The following is a 21,149-nucleotide window of genomic DNA, read 5'->3' on the forward strand; positions in this document are numbered from 1 at the left end:
CGAATTTCTATGCAGAGGGGTTAAATAAACGGGTAGAGCGTTGCGAAAAGTAAATGGCGACTTGTGAAATTGTGCTGTAGATATATAGTGAACTAAAATTTTCAATAAAACGTTTTTTAATGTGTTTTAATAATGACCAAACGGTACTTACTTTTCGGACACTACTCGTATCAAAAGAAACGTGGGAATAAACAATAAAACGAGGCGCAAAAACCCCTATATTTTAAACTTTAAAATAGAACTCCAATTAACCAAAAGTAAATACATTCTAATTCTTAAGCTTACTCTACATTCTAATTAATTATATATTTCATGTGTCCATTTGTAACTCAGAACGATTTTTTTGCAAATTTTTATTTTTATTATATACCTATATTTGAAGATTAAACTATTTCTGAGTACGAAATTCTTTATTCATGTTTTAAAACATATTTATAGACGATTTCTAAGTCAATATCAAGACCTCGACGGTAGAAGTAAAATGAATTCGGTTTAGGATTTTTTTAAATATTTTTCCGAATTTTTAAGTTATTTTAATAAATTTTTTTGAAAAATACTTCCCCCTTCCCCTATTTTTTTACATATTAGCGCTTCAGTCATTCTTACAATTACAACGTCTTGTAACTTTCATAGAAAATAGAAGTGACATCTGTTCGTTTGAAACTATAATGGTCAAAAAAATTAATTAAATTTTGACGTGACAAAGTCTAAAAAATCGATGAACGCCTGCTGCACGCAAGAAAAAGTGTCCCGTTACGCACATTGTTCCGTTACGATGTGTCCCGTTAAGCTCATTGTTCCGTTACGCTCTGTTCCGTTACGCTGTCGGTGAGTGCAGTAATGATAGGTTATGTTACAATTGACTAAAAAATTATGGTGAATCATATAATTGAGGATAGATATTTGATTTAAGTTTATTTATATGAAAACTTGTTCATAATTATATTTAAACTTTATAGCTAAACGCCAGTTTCTAAAATTAATTACAAGTCATCTACACGTGAACTGTTTCGTCGACTGTTTATAAAGTGAAGTGTAAAGTTAATGTGGTTTCATTGCTTATTACAACAACAATTTTGGCAGTAAAGGTTAATTATTCTTGTATTTTAAAAATCTGATTACTAGTATAATTTCAAGTATTTATTATTTTATTATTAAAATAAAAATGATTCAATTTTATTCATAAAAGTATGTAATCATTTCATCAATGTTTTGTTATGACGTTGTCACGTTAAACTATCATCCGTAAACCAACTTTACAGACAACCAATTTTTTTCTATAAAATTTTAATGAAAAATATATTTGTCAAAAACAGATTAAAACAGTCGGTTGGATTCAAAATAATATATATTTTTTTTGTTTCACTAGTTATACACTAAAACACGTTTCTCCTCTTATTTTCGGTTTTAAAATGACTTTGAAAAGCAAAAAGGAAGGCTAGTGATGCGACCACTCAGCCTACCGTAGTCTCAGTATAAAATTATTTACTGTATTTTTAGTGGTAATAACACGATAAACTTCAACAGTAATTTCCCATCTACTAAATATTTCTTGCTGATAACATGAATACGGGTAAAGTTTTACTGTGGTAGTTTTTGAAGACATACTCTTTAGACTTACTCAGGTACTTCCAAGTGTGTTCCAAATTTTCCACTAGACAGCATATGCGATTATATTTCCATAAGAAGTTGCAAAAAAAAAATTGCAGGAAAATACAGACATTTTGGTAAATGTCACTGAACAATGCACATAACTAGGTAAAACAGATCATAAACTAACAGCGACTGTTGTATTACGAGTCGAAATAACAACCAATTTAATTAAAAAGTGAGTAAAATATATTTCGTGCCATGTTTTTGAGCATAATAACTTAAATTTACATGATTTTAAATTGATTCAAAAAACAATTCCATGGTGATCAAAATTAAAAGCATGTTAAACAAATTTCAAGACTAAGAATTTCTGTAAAAAATGATTTGCGCTTTCTACAGGCCCAGGACTACACACTCGTTGCTTACCCAGCCCGACGTTGGAGACGCGCAGGCCGCTCTTGCCCAGGTTGCGGTAGCGCAGGCCGGGCGTGATGGAGGCCTGGCGCGGCGCGAGCGCGCTGTTGGGCGCCGACACGGGCGTGTGCTGGGCATATCCCTGCAGCAGCTGCTCCTTGGTGGGCGCGCCCGTGTGCTCGTTGCCGCTGGTGAACTCCTCCATGCAGTCCAGGCTGGCGATGGGCGCGCGGCAGCTGGAACAAGCCCCAGCTCGTCTCAACCCGCTCAGCGCTCTCGTTCCACTTCCCTTCTGCTATCATATCTACACTGGCAGGGTGGGCCAGCACTGCAGTTCCTTCTCCTCGGATGCCCACGCGGCAGTGCTGCACTTCTACTTTGCTCACCCCCAGCAGGAACATGTCTATATTGGTACTTTATTCATCTCACTTGAATAAAAATTTTGTAAATATTTAATTTGTTTAAATTAATGTAATAGGCTAAAATTAAAAGTAGATGTTAATTTTTACATCATTTAGTATGAGGGTAGATAAAATGATAGTATTTATTAGGAGATAAGTTATTTTAACATTATTTATTTTTTTATACTGTTTAGTATTCTGATTTTTTATGGTTTTTTTCTGATGCTGTGGTTTATGTATATTTTGCCACTTTTATTTATTCTCTTTAACACCTTTTACGCCTTATATGTGGGTTTGTTAAAAATTTTATTTTTGTAACTCAATTAAATTGTTAAATACGTTTGTCAATTGCAGAAGTTACTTGGTTTTCTCTCTACTGTGCACCAAGATCGATGCCATTCGTAATGTACCGGATGTATTTCCATATCGGAATTGTACCCACATTCATATAATTTGCATTGTTTTCGGACTTTTATAAGTTTTATTAATTTATGCTTGCTTGTCAAACTTTGTGCACTGTTTTCATAATGGTACCAAGCATATTGGTATGACAAACATATATTAATGAAAGCAAAACTACTCTGGAAAACCTTTTGTGAACTCTAATATTGAAAAAAAAAAGGATTTTTGCATTTTTAAAAAAATTTTTAACCTTGGGAATACAAATTTAAAACCCAATAAATATTGCCGTCTTTCATCATGTCTGTGTGGCTCAATATGGGCTGACCCCCAAAATTCCGTCAGAAACATGCCGTCTCTCGGTGGGAGTGTTCTGGGTTCAAGTCCAAGGTAAGGCATATATGTAAATATAATATCTTCGAAATTGTTCCTAAACACATCATATAAAAACAAATGTCAAAATTGTTATTTTAGATAATGTAAAAGTGTCGGTAAAATTGTGCCCGGGAAAATAGTGTATTGGCAAAAAATGTAGATATTGGCGTCCCTACGAAAGGAACAAAATATATCGATGTTATATTAGAAAATTTAACTTTAGCATATCAAGTGGGATAATCATTTGTTATTTGTCAGGTTAATTTTTATTTGTTGTTGAATGAAAATATTTACTTAAATTTATTAACGTAAATTATAACTGCCATTTGAAGATTTAAATCTATGTAAAATGTAAAGCTTTTTATCATTCTCCGTCTAGAAGAAGGCAATGTCAATCATTAATAATATTAAATTTAAATTCATTTCTCTGTAAATATTGATTAAAATATTACTAACTATTTTATCCCGAAGCGTTATTCCACCTCTCTCCAACAACCGGCTATCCAGAATATATATATAAAATTTTGTTCTTATTTATTTTAAAATTAGTTCAAAAGTTATGTGTTACTGGTGTGTGTGATGTTGGCCTTCTTGAATGACCACTCCTGTGATCTCTCGGTTACGAAGCAAACACTTTGTTGTAGTTTTAAATAAAATAAGGAAATATTTCTTTATTAAAAAATACACCCGAAAAAATATTCATTTTATTTTATTGTATAACAGAATTTACAGAGTTATTGTTTAGTCCATGATAATATCCGGTTAGGAGCGTCAGCTACTTTGATGTCAACATTTCTTATTTTTCCTCAAATTTGTGTCAGAAAATCCTCAAAAATATTAAATATTTCCTTATTCAAATAAAAATTCCCTTTCCAAAAACAATTTTTCCTTTATTTTTTTGAAAATTTTTGGAGAGCTAATTATCCTCAGAGAAGCTTACGTTTTCTCAGAAAGGCTCACTTTTCCTCGCTGAGGCATAAATTAACTTAAATACTAAAACCAAGCCACCCAATCATGACTTGAATATTAAAAATTTATTTATTGAATTTTAATCAAAAATTCATGAAAATAAATATTTAATTCCAATATTTTATTTCTCAATCGATTTAAATTCTTAATTTCATACCTGGCGGATGCACTAGTAAACAATAATGGTGACAGGTCATTCATCATTAACGCCTTCAATCAGACTGCCCACTAACCACTAATACCAAGCAACTTAAAACACCAACCAGAATGACGTCCAGTCAGACATCTTGGATCCACCAAGTTGTTTTTGTCGGCAAGAGTTTAATGCTTCTATTCGTTTATTTTTATCCCCTAGAGTGAAGTAGTATGAATTATCAGATCGTTATAACATCCGCCATCTAATCGGTAACCTTGGTCACCAAATTAAAAATGGGGTTTTTCTACACAGAAAATCAAAAAATATTCTTTAAATATAAAAAAGCACCAACTAATATTTTTATTCGTGTGATCGATTTTTGTCATCAGTTACATCCTTTGCCAATGCAAAACAAGTGTTTTTAGCCTTAACATTTGTTTTCTAAAATTCCTTTCTTAATTAAACATTTTTCCATAATAGTTCCAATATCAAGATATGACACATTATTTATGCAAATAAAATTTATTACGTATTTTCTACTCTACTATAAAGACAAAGCTTACAAATCATCTACTTAAAACAATTAATTCAACAAACTTTAAAACCAGTAATATGGATGTTTTGGCATGTCATTTCAAGGCATCTTAAACTTAATTACCACTTTCGTCACACTTGTACCGCACTGAGCTACATTTTTTGAGCAATATGCTTTATGAAGCTTACCATTGCTACAATCTAAAAATGTATTATCAAAATAGATGCCTATGTGATGATAGGACAACAGTATAAGTATAATATTAGGCCAGTGCCATATCAGTGCTTTAGGTATTTAGGTCCCCTCGGCTGGCGTAACTCCACTCGATATCTCCTCTAGCCTTGCCGGAATATCCATGCTCGTCGCCACCGCTGACACCAGGATCTCTGTTGATGATGAAGTTGACATTACTAGGGTTTAAATGATAGGTCAGACTGAACCGAAGAAGTTTCATCTCAAGAGGGTACGGATGCATTTAGGTCTTCATTGTTGATGCTACCACAGCTATCAAGTTCGAGTGAAGATTAACAGTGTTAAATACCAGTCAGGTGAGTCTACCCTCACTCTTCCGCGAATAAAGGCGAACTGAAGTCACAATGAAGGCAAACCACTAATATTTCCACGCCCGAATGCCAAGTGACATTGTAGATCTTAGACATTTTCGTTTGTAGCTTTACATTATTTGCTATGCTTTTTGAAATTATCATACAAAAGATTGTTTCAATACTTTTCTTGCAATGCAAAGAGGTATCAAAAACGTTAAATGGATAGTGGTATATTTCATGGCACTAGCATTAAACTTGTTCGTAACGACTTTGCCACAGAGATCGCAATCAGGTCATCTTGATAGTGCAACTATTCCTTTGCAATACGTGACATGGCATTTCAAGTTTTCATAGTGGTCAAACAGACTAAGCCACATGCTGCACTTTTATATAACATATCCAAAATTATTATAATCAGGTACTAAACACCCAAGCACATTAAATGTTATGTAGTTTCCACAGTAGGCACAATTTAGCGACGTAACACAGCCAGTTGATATGCTTCTATCATTGAAATCTCTGCAGCATACAGTATAAATGCCTTGTAGTTATCAAGAATTGTCACTGAATTTATGCACCAGACTTATCAAACTAGACGACCCACTGTCAACTAAAGAAACAGGTGAACTAGGGACCCTGACACCTGGACCTCATTTATATACTAGCAGCGACTGGTGTACAATGTGAGTCAAAATAACAAAATTGTTATTACTATCTGAGTAGAAAAATATTATTTTGTCATTTATTTAATAAAAATTGTTTCATTGTACATGAGTTTATATTGACTTAACAGATTCGGAAAGCAAGGATCCATACCCATTGCATGTTATGCATGCTTCAGAACCAAGCATTCCTGAAATATATGTCACGCTTACTACAGGACCTAATGTCGTTGATCCAGAAAATCTTCATTTTTGACTATAGACATGATTGTACACTATCAACAAAAAGAATACACGCAGTTTGACACACATTCGTAATATACGACACACCGTTGTCGGACAAGTATCTTATCTAGAGTTTTTTTCTTAGAGTGAATGATTAATAAACTCCACAACAGGTAGTGGGAAACAATTTAATATATTTTTTTTTAACCTTTATTTACTGTTATCATTGCTCAAGTATGAAACCAAGGACGGACAACTATTGCGCAATCATTATTTTAGTAAGTGATTTTTTGGATGAATTGTGAAATATTTTCCGAATTTATACGTCAATATATACAAATTTCCAAGATGGCAGGCATCCTGACATGAAAAAAAAATCCCTGCACTCTATCGTGTGAAACTAATACGGCGGCAGCAAACTCTAGCATATGAAAACCAGATGGCGGACATGACTTCATACTAGCTGGTGATATATACACCTTGTCATTAGTGGTCGGAGGTTAGTGTGTCGGCGGTTTCCGTGGAGGAAGGATCTGTCGCAATTTTTAATCGAATGACCTTGCAGGGTTAAAACCTAGGACTCAGAGCTCAATAATGTGAGTGCGTTTTTAAAATATATTTTATTAAAATTTTATTAATTAAATTCTTTATAAATTAAACAAAATTTAAAAATTTTACTGATAAAATTAACGAATTTCAAGATGGCATCTATAAAAAACTGCAACATTATAAAATCCAAAATGGCGGCCGTATCTACACAAATGTATAACGATGACATCATACACATCCAAAATACTGAGCGTTCCGAAACGTGCAATGTTTCTAGAATTCAAGATTGCGACCAATACGAAATTTGCAAAGGTGATATCTTTATTCAAGGTGTCGGAATTTTTTATTAAAATTTTATTAATAAAATTTGTTTAATTTAAAATATTTTCCCGATTTTTTAGCATAAAAATTACCGAAATTCACCTTGGCGACCATAACGAAAATTTCAATGGTGACATAATTCAAAATGGCGGTCTTGCCATTCTTATCGTAAAAGTCATGACCTCAGAAGCTTATTGCATCTTTCTTTTAGGACTCTTAGGCTGCTTTGAAAATTTTTTAAGCCATTGGCATTTTTGAGCACTAAAACGAAAAATATTCCCTCAAAACGGGAATTTTTACATCCAATTACAGAAATTTTTATTTTTCATTTTTTTAAAATGTTTTGGTCGAAATTTAAAACCTGGAAGTGTTGGTGGATTTTTAGAATTTGGTGAAAATGTTGGCTAATTTTGAGTCATTTTTGGCAAATTTTTGAAAAATTTGATGGTTAAGGATAAGGACAAAAATCAATGTCAAATTTGAAGGTCAAGGTAAATGTCAAAAGTTTAAGGTCAAGGTAATTAAATATGACCGCTGTTACGTCATAATCTAAGATGGCCGGTCCCATCCTCCCTCCTCAGCCCTAAGCCTGGGCCAAGGGGAACCAATATATACTACTCTCGATTTAAAAAAAAATGAATTAATTATATATCACCTCAATTTACTATTAAAGAGACAGTTTCGAGAAAAAAACAGCAAAACTAAAATCCAAAAATTAGTACATAATTTCTGTTCTACGACAAAAACAAGGATAAACATCTGAATTTGGTTTGTTTCATAAAGCCTTCTTAGAGTGCGAAGCAAGTACCTTAAATGTCTTGACATGTCTATTTAGTGCAGTTTCCTATCACAGGTGATTCCACATTGTTAATATAACACAAAGTTCTCAGTTTCGTAAAATGAACAGTGATATATTTCATGAGGCCTTGCATGTTTTTTGCCTAAAAATGTCCTGCTACAGAATATACAGTTTGATTCTGATGAATGCGCAATCTTTCCGTCACAATTCCTGATGTGTCTTTTTAATCTTCCGTAGTATATAAACTGACTATAACACCTTTTGCACTGATAGTTTTTGCTTTCAGAGTAATTGTTACAAACGTGTATTACATTATCACGAATCTTAAAGTTTTTGATGCTCTCACAGTACGTACAATCAGGTGATGAAACTCCGTAAATTGTTACTTCCTTGGTTATTGATTTCACTGATGCTGAAGACACTGGAAGAATGAAAATCTCCGATGTTTCAGGCAACACTAGAAAAAATTTACCATGCAGTTAACCAAGGTCTGCTCTCCTGGAACAGTAGGTGTAACTGTTGATGAATTGTCCACAAGGATCTGTGTCGTCGTCACCGCCATCGTCACCATCGGGTTCTTTGGAGCTGTCAGCAACATGACCATCGGGGTCTGCCTTGTTCATAATAGGCATTCCATTCAGGTCGTCATAGTTAATTATGGTAAAGATGCTAAGAAGTGCACAAGAATAGATGATTGTCTGGCTTAATACACAGACTACACAAACAATACGATCCTCACTGCACCACAGCCAGAGGTCGGCTGAGAGTCGCATCGTCGGTTCCTCACTTATATATTCGCAGCATTTAACTGACCAGTGCAGTTGTCATAATATGGATCTAGTCATGAAATTAATTCACTACATTTGATACATTGAAATAGTATTCTTTGTTCATTATTTCAACATTCGCCTCTTTCATGCCTGTGGCCGTTTAAAATTAATGTCAATGACATACCACAGAATTTGCACTGGCGCGATGAAAGTCCATCGTACATTTACGTCTCCAGGGGTTGCTGGCAAAACTTCGCTGATGGAACATTACATTTTGATTTCTCCTACGCAGATGGTATCAAAGATGCCATCAAAATATGCGTCGCCGTCAGCGTTTCTGCTGTCGAAGTCACCACTGACAAGCTTGACATTGTAAAAGCAACAAAAATACAGGTTTTATACTGAAAAGAGTTGATCCGTACTGCACCACAGTCAGAGAATAACTGAGGGCACCATCGTCTGGACATCACACAAATACTCGTAGCGTCTGGTATAAGGCGCGAATTGTTACCAGGCTCCAACTGCTACAATCGCTACAACTGCCCAAGTGCTTCAACTGCTCCAACGGTTCCAACTGCCCAAGAGCTCCAAATGCTCCAAGTGTTCCAAATGCTTTAAGTTATTCAATTTCTCCAACTTCTCCAAGTGGTCCATATGTTCCAAGTGCATAAATTTACTTTCGACGAACAATCAACACAATAGTAGGCTACACTCGCAGACGAAAGAAAAATATAATGCAGCCAATATGGCTCCCGTCACATCACAGTGGTAGAGTAATATCTTATTAGTGGTTCAGATTGTCTGATTGTAGTCATCATTGAGAAAGGATAATATGACTCTTTTTAGAGAGTGCATTCGCCGGGAATGGAACTGAGGACTCTAAGTGTATTTCATATATATATATTTTACTAAAATATTTTCTGAATATTTAAAATTTGTTTTTTAATTTTTTTTATTCGCTTCGATGGTTTTAACCTGGGTTTTTATAAAACAATTTATCTGAGTTTTCTTGATAATTTTATTCAATGGCCATCGGTGGGGTTCAAACTGTGTAATGTGAACGTGATTATGGAAAACACGTTTTTACTATGCCATTATTAGAATAGTATTACCATTTTAATAAATTTAAAAATTATAGTATTAGCTAAAAAATGTTTGAAAGATGGGTTCACATGCTTATTGGAAACATGTAGTGGATTTTTAAACTTTTTGTGGACCCTTGGATTTTTTAAATTTTTTGGTGGTAAATATTCTCTAGGAAAGGGAATTGTCGCTTCAAAAAGTGAATAATCTCTTGAATATGGAGCTTTTTTAACCTTTAAGAGAACTTTAATTTTGCTTTTTGAAAAAAAAAAAATATGATCAAGGTTATCCAGATGGCTGACTCCAATCAAACGCGCGTTGATTGAGGTTTTTAAGCGATATTTTGGAATGTAGCGGTCTTTTGAAGTGATTTCGGTGGTTGTTGGGGTAACTATTTAGCTCAGTTTAGGTTTTTTTAAATTAAACTGCATATTTGTGGAATAAAATGGGAAATTAATTTCTAGAAGGTAATTTTTACCTAGTTAATGGGACATTTTTAAGCATTCTGAATGGCTTTTCAGCCATTCTGGATGGCTGTTTAGACGATATATTCCCTTTGCTAATTAATATATAACCTCCACAATACAGCACCTGGCGTCAAACATACTATTTCCGTCTACTCATGATATATTTTATAGTGTCCAAATGTACTAATGTTTTTAGGATTTTTATTTGGATTTTAAAAGTTATTGGTGCAACAGTTTACACTACATACTGTATCGAAACTATATGCATTTGTTAACAAATTTCAGTTTAAATTCTTTTTTAATGAGTAGGTTTAAGGTATTTAATTAAATATCATTACAGAAGACATGCTGTGAATATAAAATCTACCGGAATAATTTAAATTGTGGTTAATGTTTAAAGCTTATGCAGATTGTGACTATTAATTTTACTGAAAAAAAAAACTCAAAACCATATTTAAATAGATTTAATAATGCAATGTAACAGGTGAAAATAATAAAACACAAATATCTAACTTTAAAATTTTTGTGAAATTTTAAATTTATCACAAAAAATTATTGTAGAAAAAAAATGAAAAGCAAATAAAGAATATTTTGTTATGGAAAATAAATCTAAGTATATTTTGTAAAATAAGTTTTGGTGGTTTTAAAACAATACAGACCAAAACATTATTTGAAATGATGATTAAAATAAATGTTAATAGAGAGTCACAGCTATCACGCGCACGGAGCAGCCACACCGCTGATCACAGAAGAAAAGGTATGATCTCGCAGAGAGAGGGCGGCGAGGAACGCACACTATAAGTGCGACTGACGCAGTCTCCGGACACTCGCCGCATCGACCAGCAGTTCGCCCTTGACCGGGGGGGGGGGGGAGGGGGGGGGGGCACGAGGGAGGGTGGAGGACACTGCAGTCGGAGTCTGGCCGCGGGCCAACCTGCCGGGGGCTGCTGCTTGGCGCTGGACCAAGATCAGGCGCGGAGCCGTCCACAGTTCCCGCTTACCAAAGTAACTGACATTCAGAACTGGACTCTATGTACTTTACGCTGTGGCTGTAAACAGGAAATAAGTCATACATCAAACTGGCCCACATAACACTGGCACAAGAACCGAGCACCCTGTGGCTCGAAAATAATTCACCCCTCGATCTGTATCTTATTTCATAATCCCCGTATCGACCACAAATTTCATGTGATAATGTTTATATAAATAAAAAAAATATATATACATATACATATATGTATATATATATATATAGGGTAAAGTAAGGTAATTTCGTGACACAGGTAATTTCGTGACATTTTTTATGACGTTTGTAACGAAAATACCATCGGTTTTTTGGAGCTGCATTTTGGTCTGGTAGTTTCAGCGTTCTCCGCTAAATAGTGTGGTATGTATCGTTCGTGTCTTGGAATGCGTCAACGTCACAAAACAAAAGTTTTCGTAAAAGTGAGCAAAGTTTCGTTAAATTTGAGTACTCTTTTGCAGGTTTAACTTCGAATATTCATAAAAGGATCCATGTACATGGTATGTTAGCATTTAATACACAGTTTTGTAGAGAATATAAACCTCTTACAGTGTAAATAATTTTATGATTTTGCACGTCTGCATACAGTTGTTATTGCTTATGTTGTTCATGGCGTTTCTTAGCATTTTTGTCCTTGCTAAAGATAAATTTTCAAAGCCTTTAATATGGATTGATCTTGTAAGTTTTCTAAGCTTGTTAGAACAAAATTATTATGAGAGTTTGTGTTGTAAATTAAGTTTACAATAACTTAGTTTCACTTAGAAAGCTAATTATAGTGTGTCACGAAATTACCTATATCACGAAATTACCTATATCACGAAATTACCTGTATCACGAAATTATCTATAGGCTAACACAAAAATACATTGGCTATTTTTTTTATTTTTCAGTTGAATGATGAATAAAGCAAGAAGTAAATACAGAAAATATGACTCCAGACAGTTAATTGCAGCTGCTGAATTAGTTAAACAACAAAATTGTTCACTTTATAAAGCCTCCAAGGAAATGGGTGTGCCATGGAGTACACTAAGAGACTATCTAAAAAATATCCCCTGTGAAAACAGAAATTAACCTCTGCCAAAACTAGGAAGACCATTCGCTCTCACTTCAAACCTAGAAATTAGTCTGTATAATTACATCATAGAGATGCAAGAGTTAGGATTTGGTTTAACTGTTTCTACAGAAAGGAAAGTAGCACATGAACTCGCAAGAAGTGCCAGCCGTGAAAATTTATTAAATTCAGACAGTGAAAGTGCTAGCAAATGGTGGTGGACAAATTTCAAGAGTAGGTACAACCTCTCATTAAGAGCTCCAGAAAACCTTGCAGCATACAGGGCTTCTATGGCAAATGAAGAAATCATTTGGGATTTTTGTATTAAATTAGAGGAATTACTGGACCGATTGGATATCAAAGAAGCACCTGATAGGCTATGGAACTGTGACTAAACAGGTCTTTCGTATGTCGTGAAAGCAAACAAAGTTGTAACAGCAGTGGGAAAGCGATATGTTTATAAGAGAGTTTATGCAGACAGGGGAGAATCACATACACTTTTGGGATGTGTGTGCGCAAATGGGACATGGATTCCGCCTATGATTATTTTCAAAGGTTTCAGGTGGAACGATAACCTAAAGAGAGATTGTTTGCCTAATGCAATAGTGAAGTTGTCTCCAAAAGGGTCGATTAACAGTGATCTGTTCTTTGAATGGTTCCAGTTCTTTGTAGCCTCCATTCCTCCTGCTCGACCAGTCATCCTCTTCATGGATTCACACGCATCGCATATTAACCCTGAAGTTATTTCGTTTGCGAAAGAAAATCAAATTTTCTTATTTACTTTCCCAGCCCATACAACTCATTTGTTGCAACCGTTAGATGTAGGAGTTTACAAATCCCTAAAATCACATTGGGGTCAACGTCTTAACTCCTACATGAAGGAAAATCCAACGGAAAAACCAAATAGAACAAATTTTCATACGATTATGAATACTGCCTTTATTGAGAGCTTGTGCACTAAGAAAATTACAAATTCTTTCAAGAAAACGGGAATTTATCCATTCAACAAGTGTGCTATTCCTAAGGAAGCTTTTGAACCCTCCAAACTAACGAACAAGCCTCTACCTCAAGAACAGCGGGAAAAATATCAGATATTGGTAGCTGACAAGATCTTGGTCCTGCCATCAATGTCAAGAGACACCCTCATTAACAAACGAAGAGAAAGCGAGACTCAAGTGCAAGATGCCTTACTCCAGTAGGAGAAATTACCATCTTGGGGTCAATAAAATACGCATCATTGAGACCTACCACTTCAACTTTAGATGCTGCCCTACCAACATCGAATCCTGTAATATCATCGAAGGATATCTTCAACCACAAAGGCTACCCCATCAACTTCCAAGGCTACCCCATCAACTTCCAAGGCTACCCCATCAACTTCCAAGGCTACCCCATCAACTTCCAAGGCTACCCCATCAACTTCCAAGGCTACCCCATCAACTTCCAAGGCTACCCCATCAACTTCCAAGGCTACCCCATCAACTTCCAAGGCTACCCCATCAACTTCCAAGGCTACCCCATCAACTTCCAAGGCTACCCCATCAACTTCCAAGGCTGTCCCATCAACTTCCAAGGCTGTCCCATCAACTTCCAAGGCTGTCCCATCAACTTCCAAGGCTGTCCCATCAACTACCAAGGCTGTTCCATCAACTTCCAAGATTGTCCCATCAACTTCAAAAGCTTTGACACCAACATTAGAACCGTCCATATCTGGTCCAGAACTTCGCGAATGCAAGACAAAATCAAAGGAAGTCCAAATTCTTGATGAAGATTGGATCTGTGGTATGTGCGGGAACAGTTATTTCATAGACGTTCAAATAAGAAATGGCGCTAAATGTGTACAATGCTGTTATTGCTTGATGCCTTATCATGAAGAGTGCCAACCTGCTGATTCTGGGGAACTATTTTTCATGTGTGATAATTGTGCTAATGCTGAAAGTGAGTTTACCGAGGTAAGCAGCTAAATAAACTAGACTAAACCTAATTTTTCGAAGGTTATTTGAACATTTTTTATGATGAAATGAAGAAAACAGCAATTAGAATGCATGTTACAAGTTAAAATTATATTATTTGTTATTATAGTTGATATTTGTTTGAAAATATTTGTATTGTTATTGTATCACGAAATTGCCTAACCCCTATCACGAAATTAGATACCCATATCACGAAATTACCTGTCAAACTATTTAAAATTTGAAATTAAATTTTGTGTTGAAAAAATGTATATAATGGTAAGTATATTACTTATAATGTTAGTATTACACAAATGTTAAACAATTTTGGCCAAATACGACAATAATTGTTGAATAAAACAATATTTATTAGCGAAAAATTAATTTTATCACGAAATTACCTTACTTTACCCTACATACTAAAACTGTTCAAGACAAAGGACTTTACATTGGATTAAATGTTGAAGAAACTACTGTAAATGGCTATTTCCATTATCGAGAATTAAAAAATATGGTTTTTAATTGTTTTGTCGGTTTTCTTTGTCTTTAATTGAATTTCTTTTAATGTTCTTACTTCTGGTTTTAATTTAATTTTGGGTATAAGTTTTTTTTTGTTTTAAAAAGATGTTCTCCCCATTTTAAAAAAAAGTGTTTGAATTTCGCAAAATGGTTAAATTTTGAGTTGTAGTTTTGAGACTTTATTATTGGTTAAAAGTATATTTCAAATTGCTCAGCTAGCTTTGGATGTATAATTAATTATCTTAAAACGATGTATCTTTATTTGTCATAACTTAGGGAATAAATTTTAAAAATGAGTAAATTTTAGTTTGTGTTTTCGTATGCTTATAATTAGAATAAAAATATATATTATGCATTTTTAATTCTGAGATATAATAAATAATCTTAGATCAATACGTATCCTTTATAACACTGAGGGGTTGAATTTCAGAAAATGTGAAAGAAGTGTTTCTTAGTTTTAGAAATTTTATTATTGGTATCAAATTAAATTTTATACGCTTAGTTTATTTCAGAGGCGACGAGCGTACCAACATGCGCGACTAATAGAGGTTCTATTTCTATTTTGATGGTAGCTTTTTTTCGAGTCTTAATGAACGATTTAGTGGGCAGCTTCAACCTGTTAATTTTGTGTTACAGTGATGCGCGTGCCTCTTAAAATTTCAATCTCATCATTTTTTCATAACGCGCCTAAAGAAGTATAACTTCAAAAAAAAGTAAAAAAAAAAATACCTACCACTGAGTTTTGAACCACGGTACTTCAGCATGTTGAACGCGCAGTATAACCACTTCTCTGACAGAAGGTTACGAGTTAAATGTGTATTAAGTTTGATGTAATACCAAAGTAATGTGTTTTTTTTAAAACCTTGGAATTTACTCTTTACTATGACTATTTTAGTTTACCAAAATAAATTCCAAGGTAATTTCATTATCATAAAGTTTCATTTGGCACACCAATACGTTTGGTATGTCCCCTAATGTGGGTTTATGTTCATACACGTGGGTCCGCCATCTTCCCGTGAAAATGTCGTCACATGGTGCGCGCGCAGCTTCAACCGGTTAATTTTGTGTTACAGTGATGCTCGCGCATCTTAAAATTTCACTCTCATCATTTTTTCATAACGTTCCTATAGAAGTATAACTTCAAATAATATTTTGTGAAAAATTGCATTCATTGTCCCCCCCCCCCCCCCAAAAAAAAAGGTTACTAATATGGAATACCATTGAACCAATTTAAAATAAATTAATATAGAAGAAAATTTTCAATGTCTTGCCAATAACTTTACGGAGCTATAAATGTACTACAATATGATAAACAGAAAACTTATTATAGAAGCAATTTACGAAGTCTGTAGTGAAAATCGAAGTATTGCTCCTTAAAAATTACTTGCAGTTATCACAAACATAATGTCCATCTTCATGACCAGCACATTCCACATCTGACCACATTTCACAAAGCACACACATGATCCATCAACTCTTCTCCGCTCACATCATCAGAGGATTTTTTCATTGCAGAAAAGGCATTCTGCATCTCCATTTTCTGGCACTAACGCATCAGGAATACTGGGATCGGACAAATCATCCCTAACACTCATATCTGCACCTGTGTTATCTAATGATGCGTCATCATCAGGAAAAGAAAAGGTGTACATAGACTTTCTACTGGTGATCTTTGTCGGCTTCTGCTTCCTACTAGGTGTATGCCTAATCGTAGTTCTAAGTCTATGCTTTGCTTTTAAGCTCTTTCCAGAATTGTTTTTTTTTTAAGATTCTTCCAGCTGCATCTTGTACGGCGAAGACGTCAAGACAGCTGCTGTTCCAGCTTTTCTTCCTCGAGTGCCCTTAATTTTCTTGAGTGTTGGAATTGGAGAATTATCCCATGGGGCTACAGACGTTTTTTGCGAACAAGCTGAAGAGCTGGATGTGCCAGCAGTCATTGCATCCCTTGTCTGCTCTTCCTGATGCAAATTATTACACACTAATGTCGATAACTTTAGCATGTTTCCATGTTAACCATGTTAACCATGTTTCGAACATCTTCCCTCGTTAGGCCAAAGAATTTATTCTCCATTAACAACATATATTCTACGAGCCGCTTTTCACATTCCGCGATAGGACCGTTTTCCTATCGAGCTTTGGTTGAACCGCGATCTCAGGAGAGATGGCACACCGGGAATGTTAAACAGTGTACTACACGCCCAAGCCTTCTGTGGTCCCGAGGAGGGGAGTGACGGGAGCGCTAGTGTCGTAGTGAGAGAGGGGTGGGGATTGAGGAGGGGTTGGCAGTAGGGGAATACCGTTAGCTGTGGAAGCAAGGAGTATACACATGCGTTCATAAGTGTACGCAACATGTAAGCATGATTACCTGGATGAAACGATGGTCATGAAGCACAGTCGTGCAGTAAGAAATGTTGTGATAAGGTGAAGGTACAGTCGTATGAAACAGCGAAACACAGTGTCTACGAAGATGTCACAGTGTGTACCAAAGTGTGTCACAGCATCACATTGTACCGTTTGTGTTATAATAATTATTTCACTCAGCATCATATTTAACATACATGTCGGTATACATTTGCCTATAATCAAAGAAAATATTGTTTGTGTGATTAATTAATGAAAAAAATGCAAGAAACATTTGGACACAGTTTCGTGCATAGTGCACGTAACAAACGCCCACTCAGCAATTTAGTTCTTCAATTCCTGATATGTTACCATTGGAATATGTGCTGCTGTTGTCCGAAAAGTCCCATTCAATGTCTGATCTGGACCCGCCAAAGTTAACAACAATTTTCTCAATTTCGTGCTCCATTAGACAGTCACTTTCTTTTCTAATTTTGCATATTATTCCTTTCGATTTCCCTGTCGCTGCGGCCACACGCTTTGTTGCATTACATAATGGATGGGTATGTTTGTCTGATGCCTTCTCCTGATCACAAAATGGAATCACAACACATTGCTAATCACTTCCCTGCACTGGCTATGTATAGTTTTGTGTTTTGTTGTACTGCCCGATGCTATTTGTCAATACACATTATATTACAGTCACGCACGCTTCGAAACCTTGCTCCGCTTTCAAAGGATCCGTGAAATACTTGAACAGTGATTCTCCCGTTTCCGCGCACTGTGTCGTGACTTATGGTAACAACTCTACTTGCCGTCCCACCCGCGACATGACGCGATTCGACCCTTGAGGCGGACCAATATTCAATGGGCGGACTAAGGATAGGGAGGGGACAGTGTGGCGGAATGGATGACGGTGGAGGGAGGGGTCCGTCTGACCTTGGGTAGTTCACATTTTTTCCTGGTACCACAGTTGGCTTGGGCGTGTAGTAGTACGTGGAACACTCAAAACCTTCGCAGCCTTTAGGTAGCCCATTTTATTTTCTCTCACCTGTGATATAGCCATTTTCATGGATGCTACATTCCACTGCTTTCTTTTCTCCTCTTTTTTATCTATTTACCCACGCCATAACTGTACAAACATAATATGGAACATCAGGTCACAAATATGGAATAGTATTCCACTTTTGAACCCTCCTAGTATTCCATATTAGTCACCTTGCCATTTTGAAATACTTGTAATGACAAAAGAGGCACAACTGTGCTTTTATAAAACTATAATTACATGTTTAGTAAGACTTATCCATGTACTTTACGATTCAATATTACAAATATTCTAATAACTTACAATAAAGTTGTAATTAAATTATGCGTACATACCTACAAAAGTTTCAATTTCTTAAAAAATACAAATGGCAACTTACAACACAAACTAACTAGGAGAATGGCTGTGCTCCCTCACACGAGCAGCGCTGGTGCGGCCATCGTAATTCACAATGCCACAGAGAGAGTGTACCACCTACTTCATGAGATATCGTGGTATTCCATATTAAAGCACTATTCCATATTTGTATCCTTTCCTCTACATATATACATAATGTCAGATAGAATGTCACCTATATATATATATCGTCAGATAGTATGTCGCCATGTCCGCAATCTCTATTCGTCTTCTGGAGGCCACCAACTTGTTTTTGTCTGCTACAGTGCGCTACCGACATATTAGTTAAATTTTTATCCAAAAGAGTGCAGTAAGTTTATTAAAAATGTGGCACCCTCGACCTTAAAATTTGGGTGCCATCTGGGAAATTCGTAATTATTTTCCTATAAATATGAATTTTTTTTTTAAAATGTATTAAATAAATATGCAATAAATATTGTTTTAATTTATAAAAATAATCGTTGTGTGAAGATTTCTGTTGGTATAGGGATAGATCGATTGTTTTTTTTATTGCCAAGTTTTATTGACTGCTAATATTTACAACACTAATAAATCATCTTACTTAAAATGCCCACTAATCAATTACTCGCACTCAGTGTCTCAAGTCCTGACACACCGCACACCTCACTGGGCCGCACCCCTTGCGCAAATCTCGCCGCAGCACTCCTCATGGACCTCAGTCGCCAAACTCACGTCGCACTCCGTCGCCGCCGTCGCACTATCCTTCGCCGAGGATCCGCTCGACGCTTCACTCGGAACTTCTCTCGGGACTCTCACCGCACCCGCGGCACTCCCGCCTTGCCGAGGAGCTCACGCCAACTTGCTGAGCAACTTCTCACAGAAGCCAGCGTCCAGGCTTAAATAGACCCTGGCGCCCTTCTAGAAGGGACGACCGCGGCTGGGGCCATTCGCGTCATCCTGTGCCGAGCCAACGCCTAAAGCATCGACAAGGGCATTGCTAGATCACGCGACAGCTCGGGATTACGAGTCACGTCATCTCGCACCGACCCGATGCCTGAGAAGTGCATCGGCAGTTCGCGCGATGGCCCGCGGAATTCAAACAGGCTGTCCGGCGCCGTGAGGGAGCGGAGAGGAGGAGGGGTAACGTCGACCCTTGTAACCTAGCCAGGCACGCGTGGCATGTCTTACGTCAATGGATGGCGCATGACGTAAGTGACCGTGCGGGGCCGCCAGCCAGCACCGTACCTGGCATCGAGGTCTGGTCTCTTGCGTCCGTAACAATATACTGATTGATTCAAGCGACTCTTGATATTGGTTCGATGCTTTATCGATGCAATAAAGTAATTTTAAAAAATAATTTTATTAAATATGGTGGAAAGTACCAAAAAAAGCTTAAATTCATTATCTCCTAACATTAAATAAATCGATAAGGGTATATTAGCCACCATAATGAAAATTCGTAATTGTTTATCTATAAATCCGGGAATTTTTTCCAAATTTATTAAAAATATCACCTATTAATATAATGATTGGATTGATATCCGTCCTTGGTTGGTAACTGGATACTTGGTTAAGCTAAAAATTATTGTAGATAATTATGCCTACTTATTAAATCATTTTCAATATCCTAACAGCAACTTCGTTTTCTAGCCAACCAGCCAGTAGTAAGACGATGAAGACATATTGACCGCCAACTATAGATTCATAATAATTAACATAGAAATATTTTAAAAAAAAACATCTCAAATATCACTTATTAAAATAATGAGTGTCAAAATAGATTTCCGTCATTCTGTTTTTTTTTTCAGGCCAGTAACTAGGGGAACTAAAGTCTAAAATAAATTTTAAATTCTGTTTCCCATTATCTATCGTGGAGTTTATTATTCACTAGCTGCAGTACCCGGCATTGCCCGGGCTGAAAACAGGGTGAAGGGGACCTTTTTCGAAATCAGATGTAGTTAGTAATTGTATTCTTATTTTTAATGTGAAGTGTGCAAAATAATTTATATCACTTTCAGATCCCGACAGACGTTGTTCTGCCAGTGTATAGTTATTTACCTGTATATATCGAAAAATTGGTGGTCTGTATGTAATCTAGACTTTATAAAGCACTATAGAAAAAAGCTGAAAAATAAGAGATTACTAATATTTAAATGATTCCATTATCTAGCTAATGCTCAGCATGCGTTGCTATGCCTCATTCAGTTTTGTTTTGTAATATGTTTAAAGAAGTTACACATATACAAATCATCCATCCATATCTCTAAATATATATTTATCTCTATTTACATCTATTATATGTATCTCTCTATCTCTATTTATATTTTTATATCTACATATATACATATATAGTAGTATAGGAAAGTATTTCCGGGGACACGGGTTCTGGGTGTGGATTGTGATTGTCGGTCCGCCATATTGGATTGTGACGTCACGGCAGCCATCTTGGATGAGTGTAACGGGACACAGCGTAACGGGACAAGTTTGACCTTGACCTTTGACCCTCAAAATCCGCCAAAATTGGGCAATAATTGCCCAAAATTCCACAAAATTCGTCAAAATTTACATTTCTGTGAAAAAAATTCCACAATTTAAAAATCAGGATTTCGAAAATCCTC

General features: G+C 35.8%; 1 protein-coding gene across 1 annotated transcript in view; it reads right to left on the reverse strand.

Moving 5' to 3' along the window:
* The window catches only part of LOC134531619 (voltage-gated potassium channel subunit beta-2), a 331,150-nt gene that overhangs the window by 109,166 nt on the left and 200,835 nt on the right, over nucleotides 1-21,149 (reverse strand). Inside the window, exon 2 of the mRNA XM_063367375.1 lies at nucleotides 2,020-2,243. Coding sequence (XP_063223445.1) covers nucleotides 2,020-2,243 — 224 coding nt within the window. The remainder of the gene's footprint in view (nucleotides 1-2,019; nucleotides 2,244-21,149) is intronic.

The sequence above is a fragment of the Bacillus rossius genome, chromosome 5, assembly GCF_032445375.1.
Source record: "Bacillus rossius redtenbacheri isolate Brsri chromosome 5, Brsri_v3, whole genome shotgun sequence".
NCBI lineage: Eukaryota > Metazoa > Arthropoda > Insecta > Phasmatodea > Bacillidae > Bacillus > Bacillus rossius.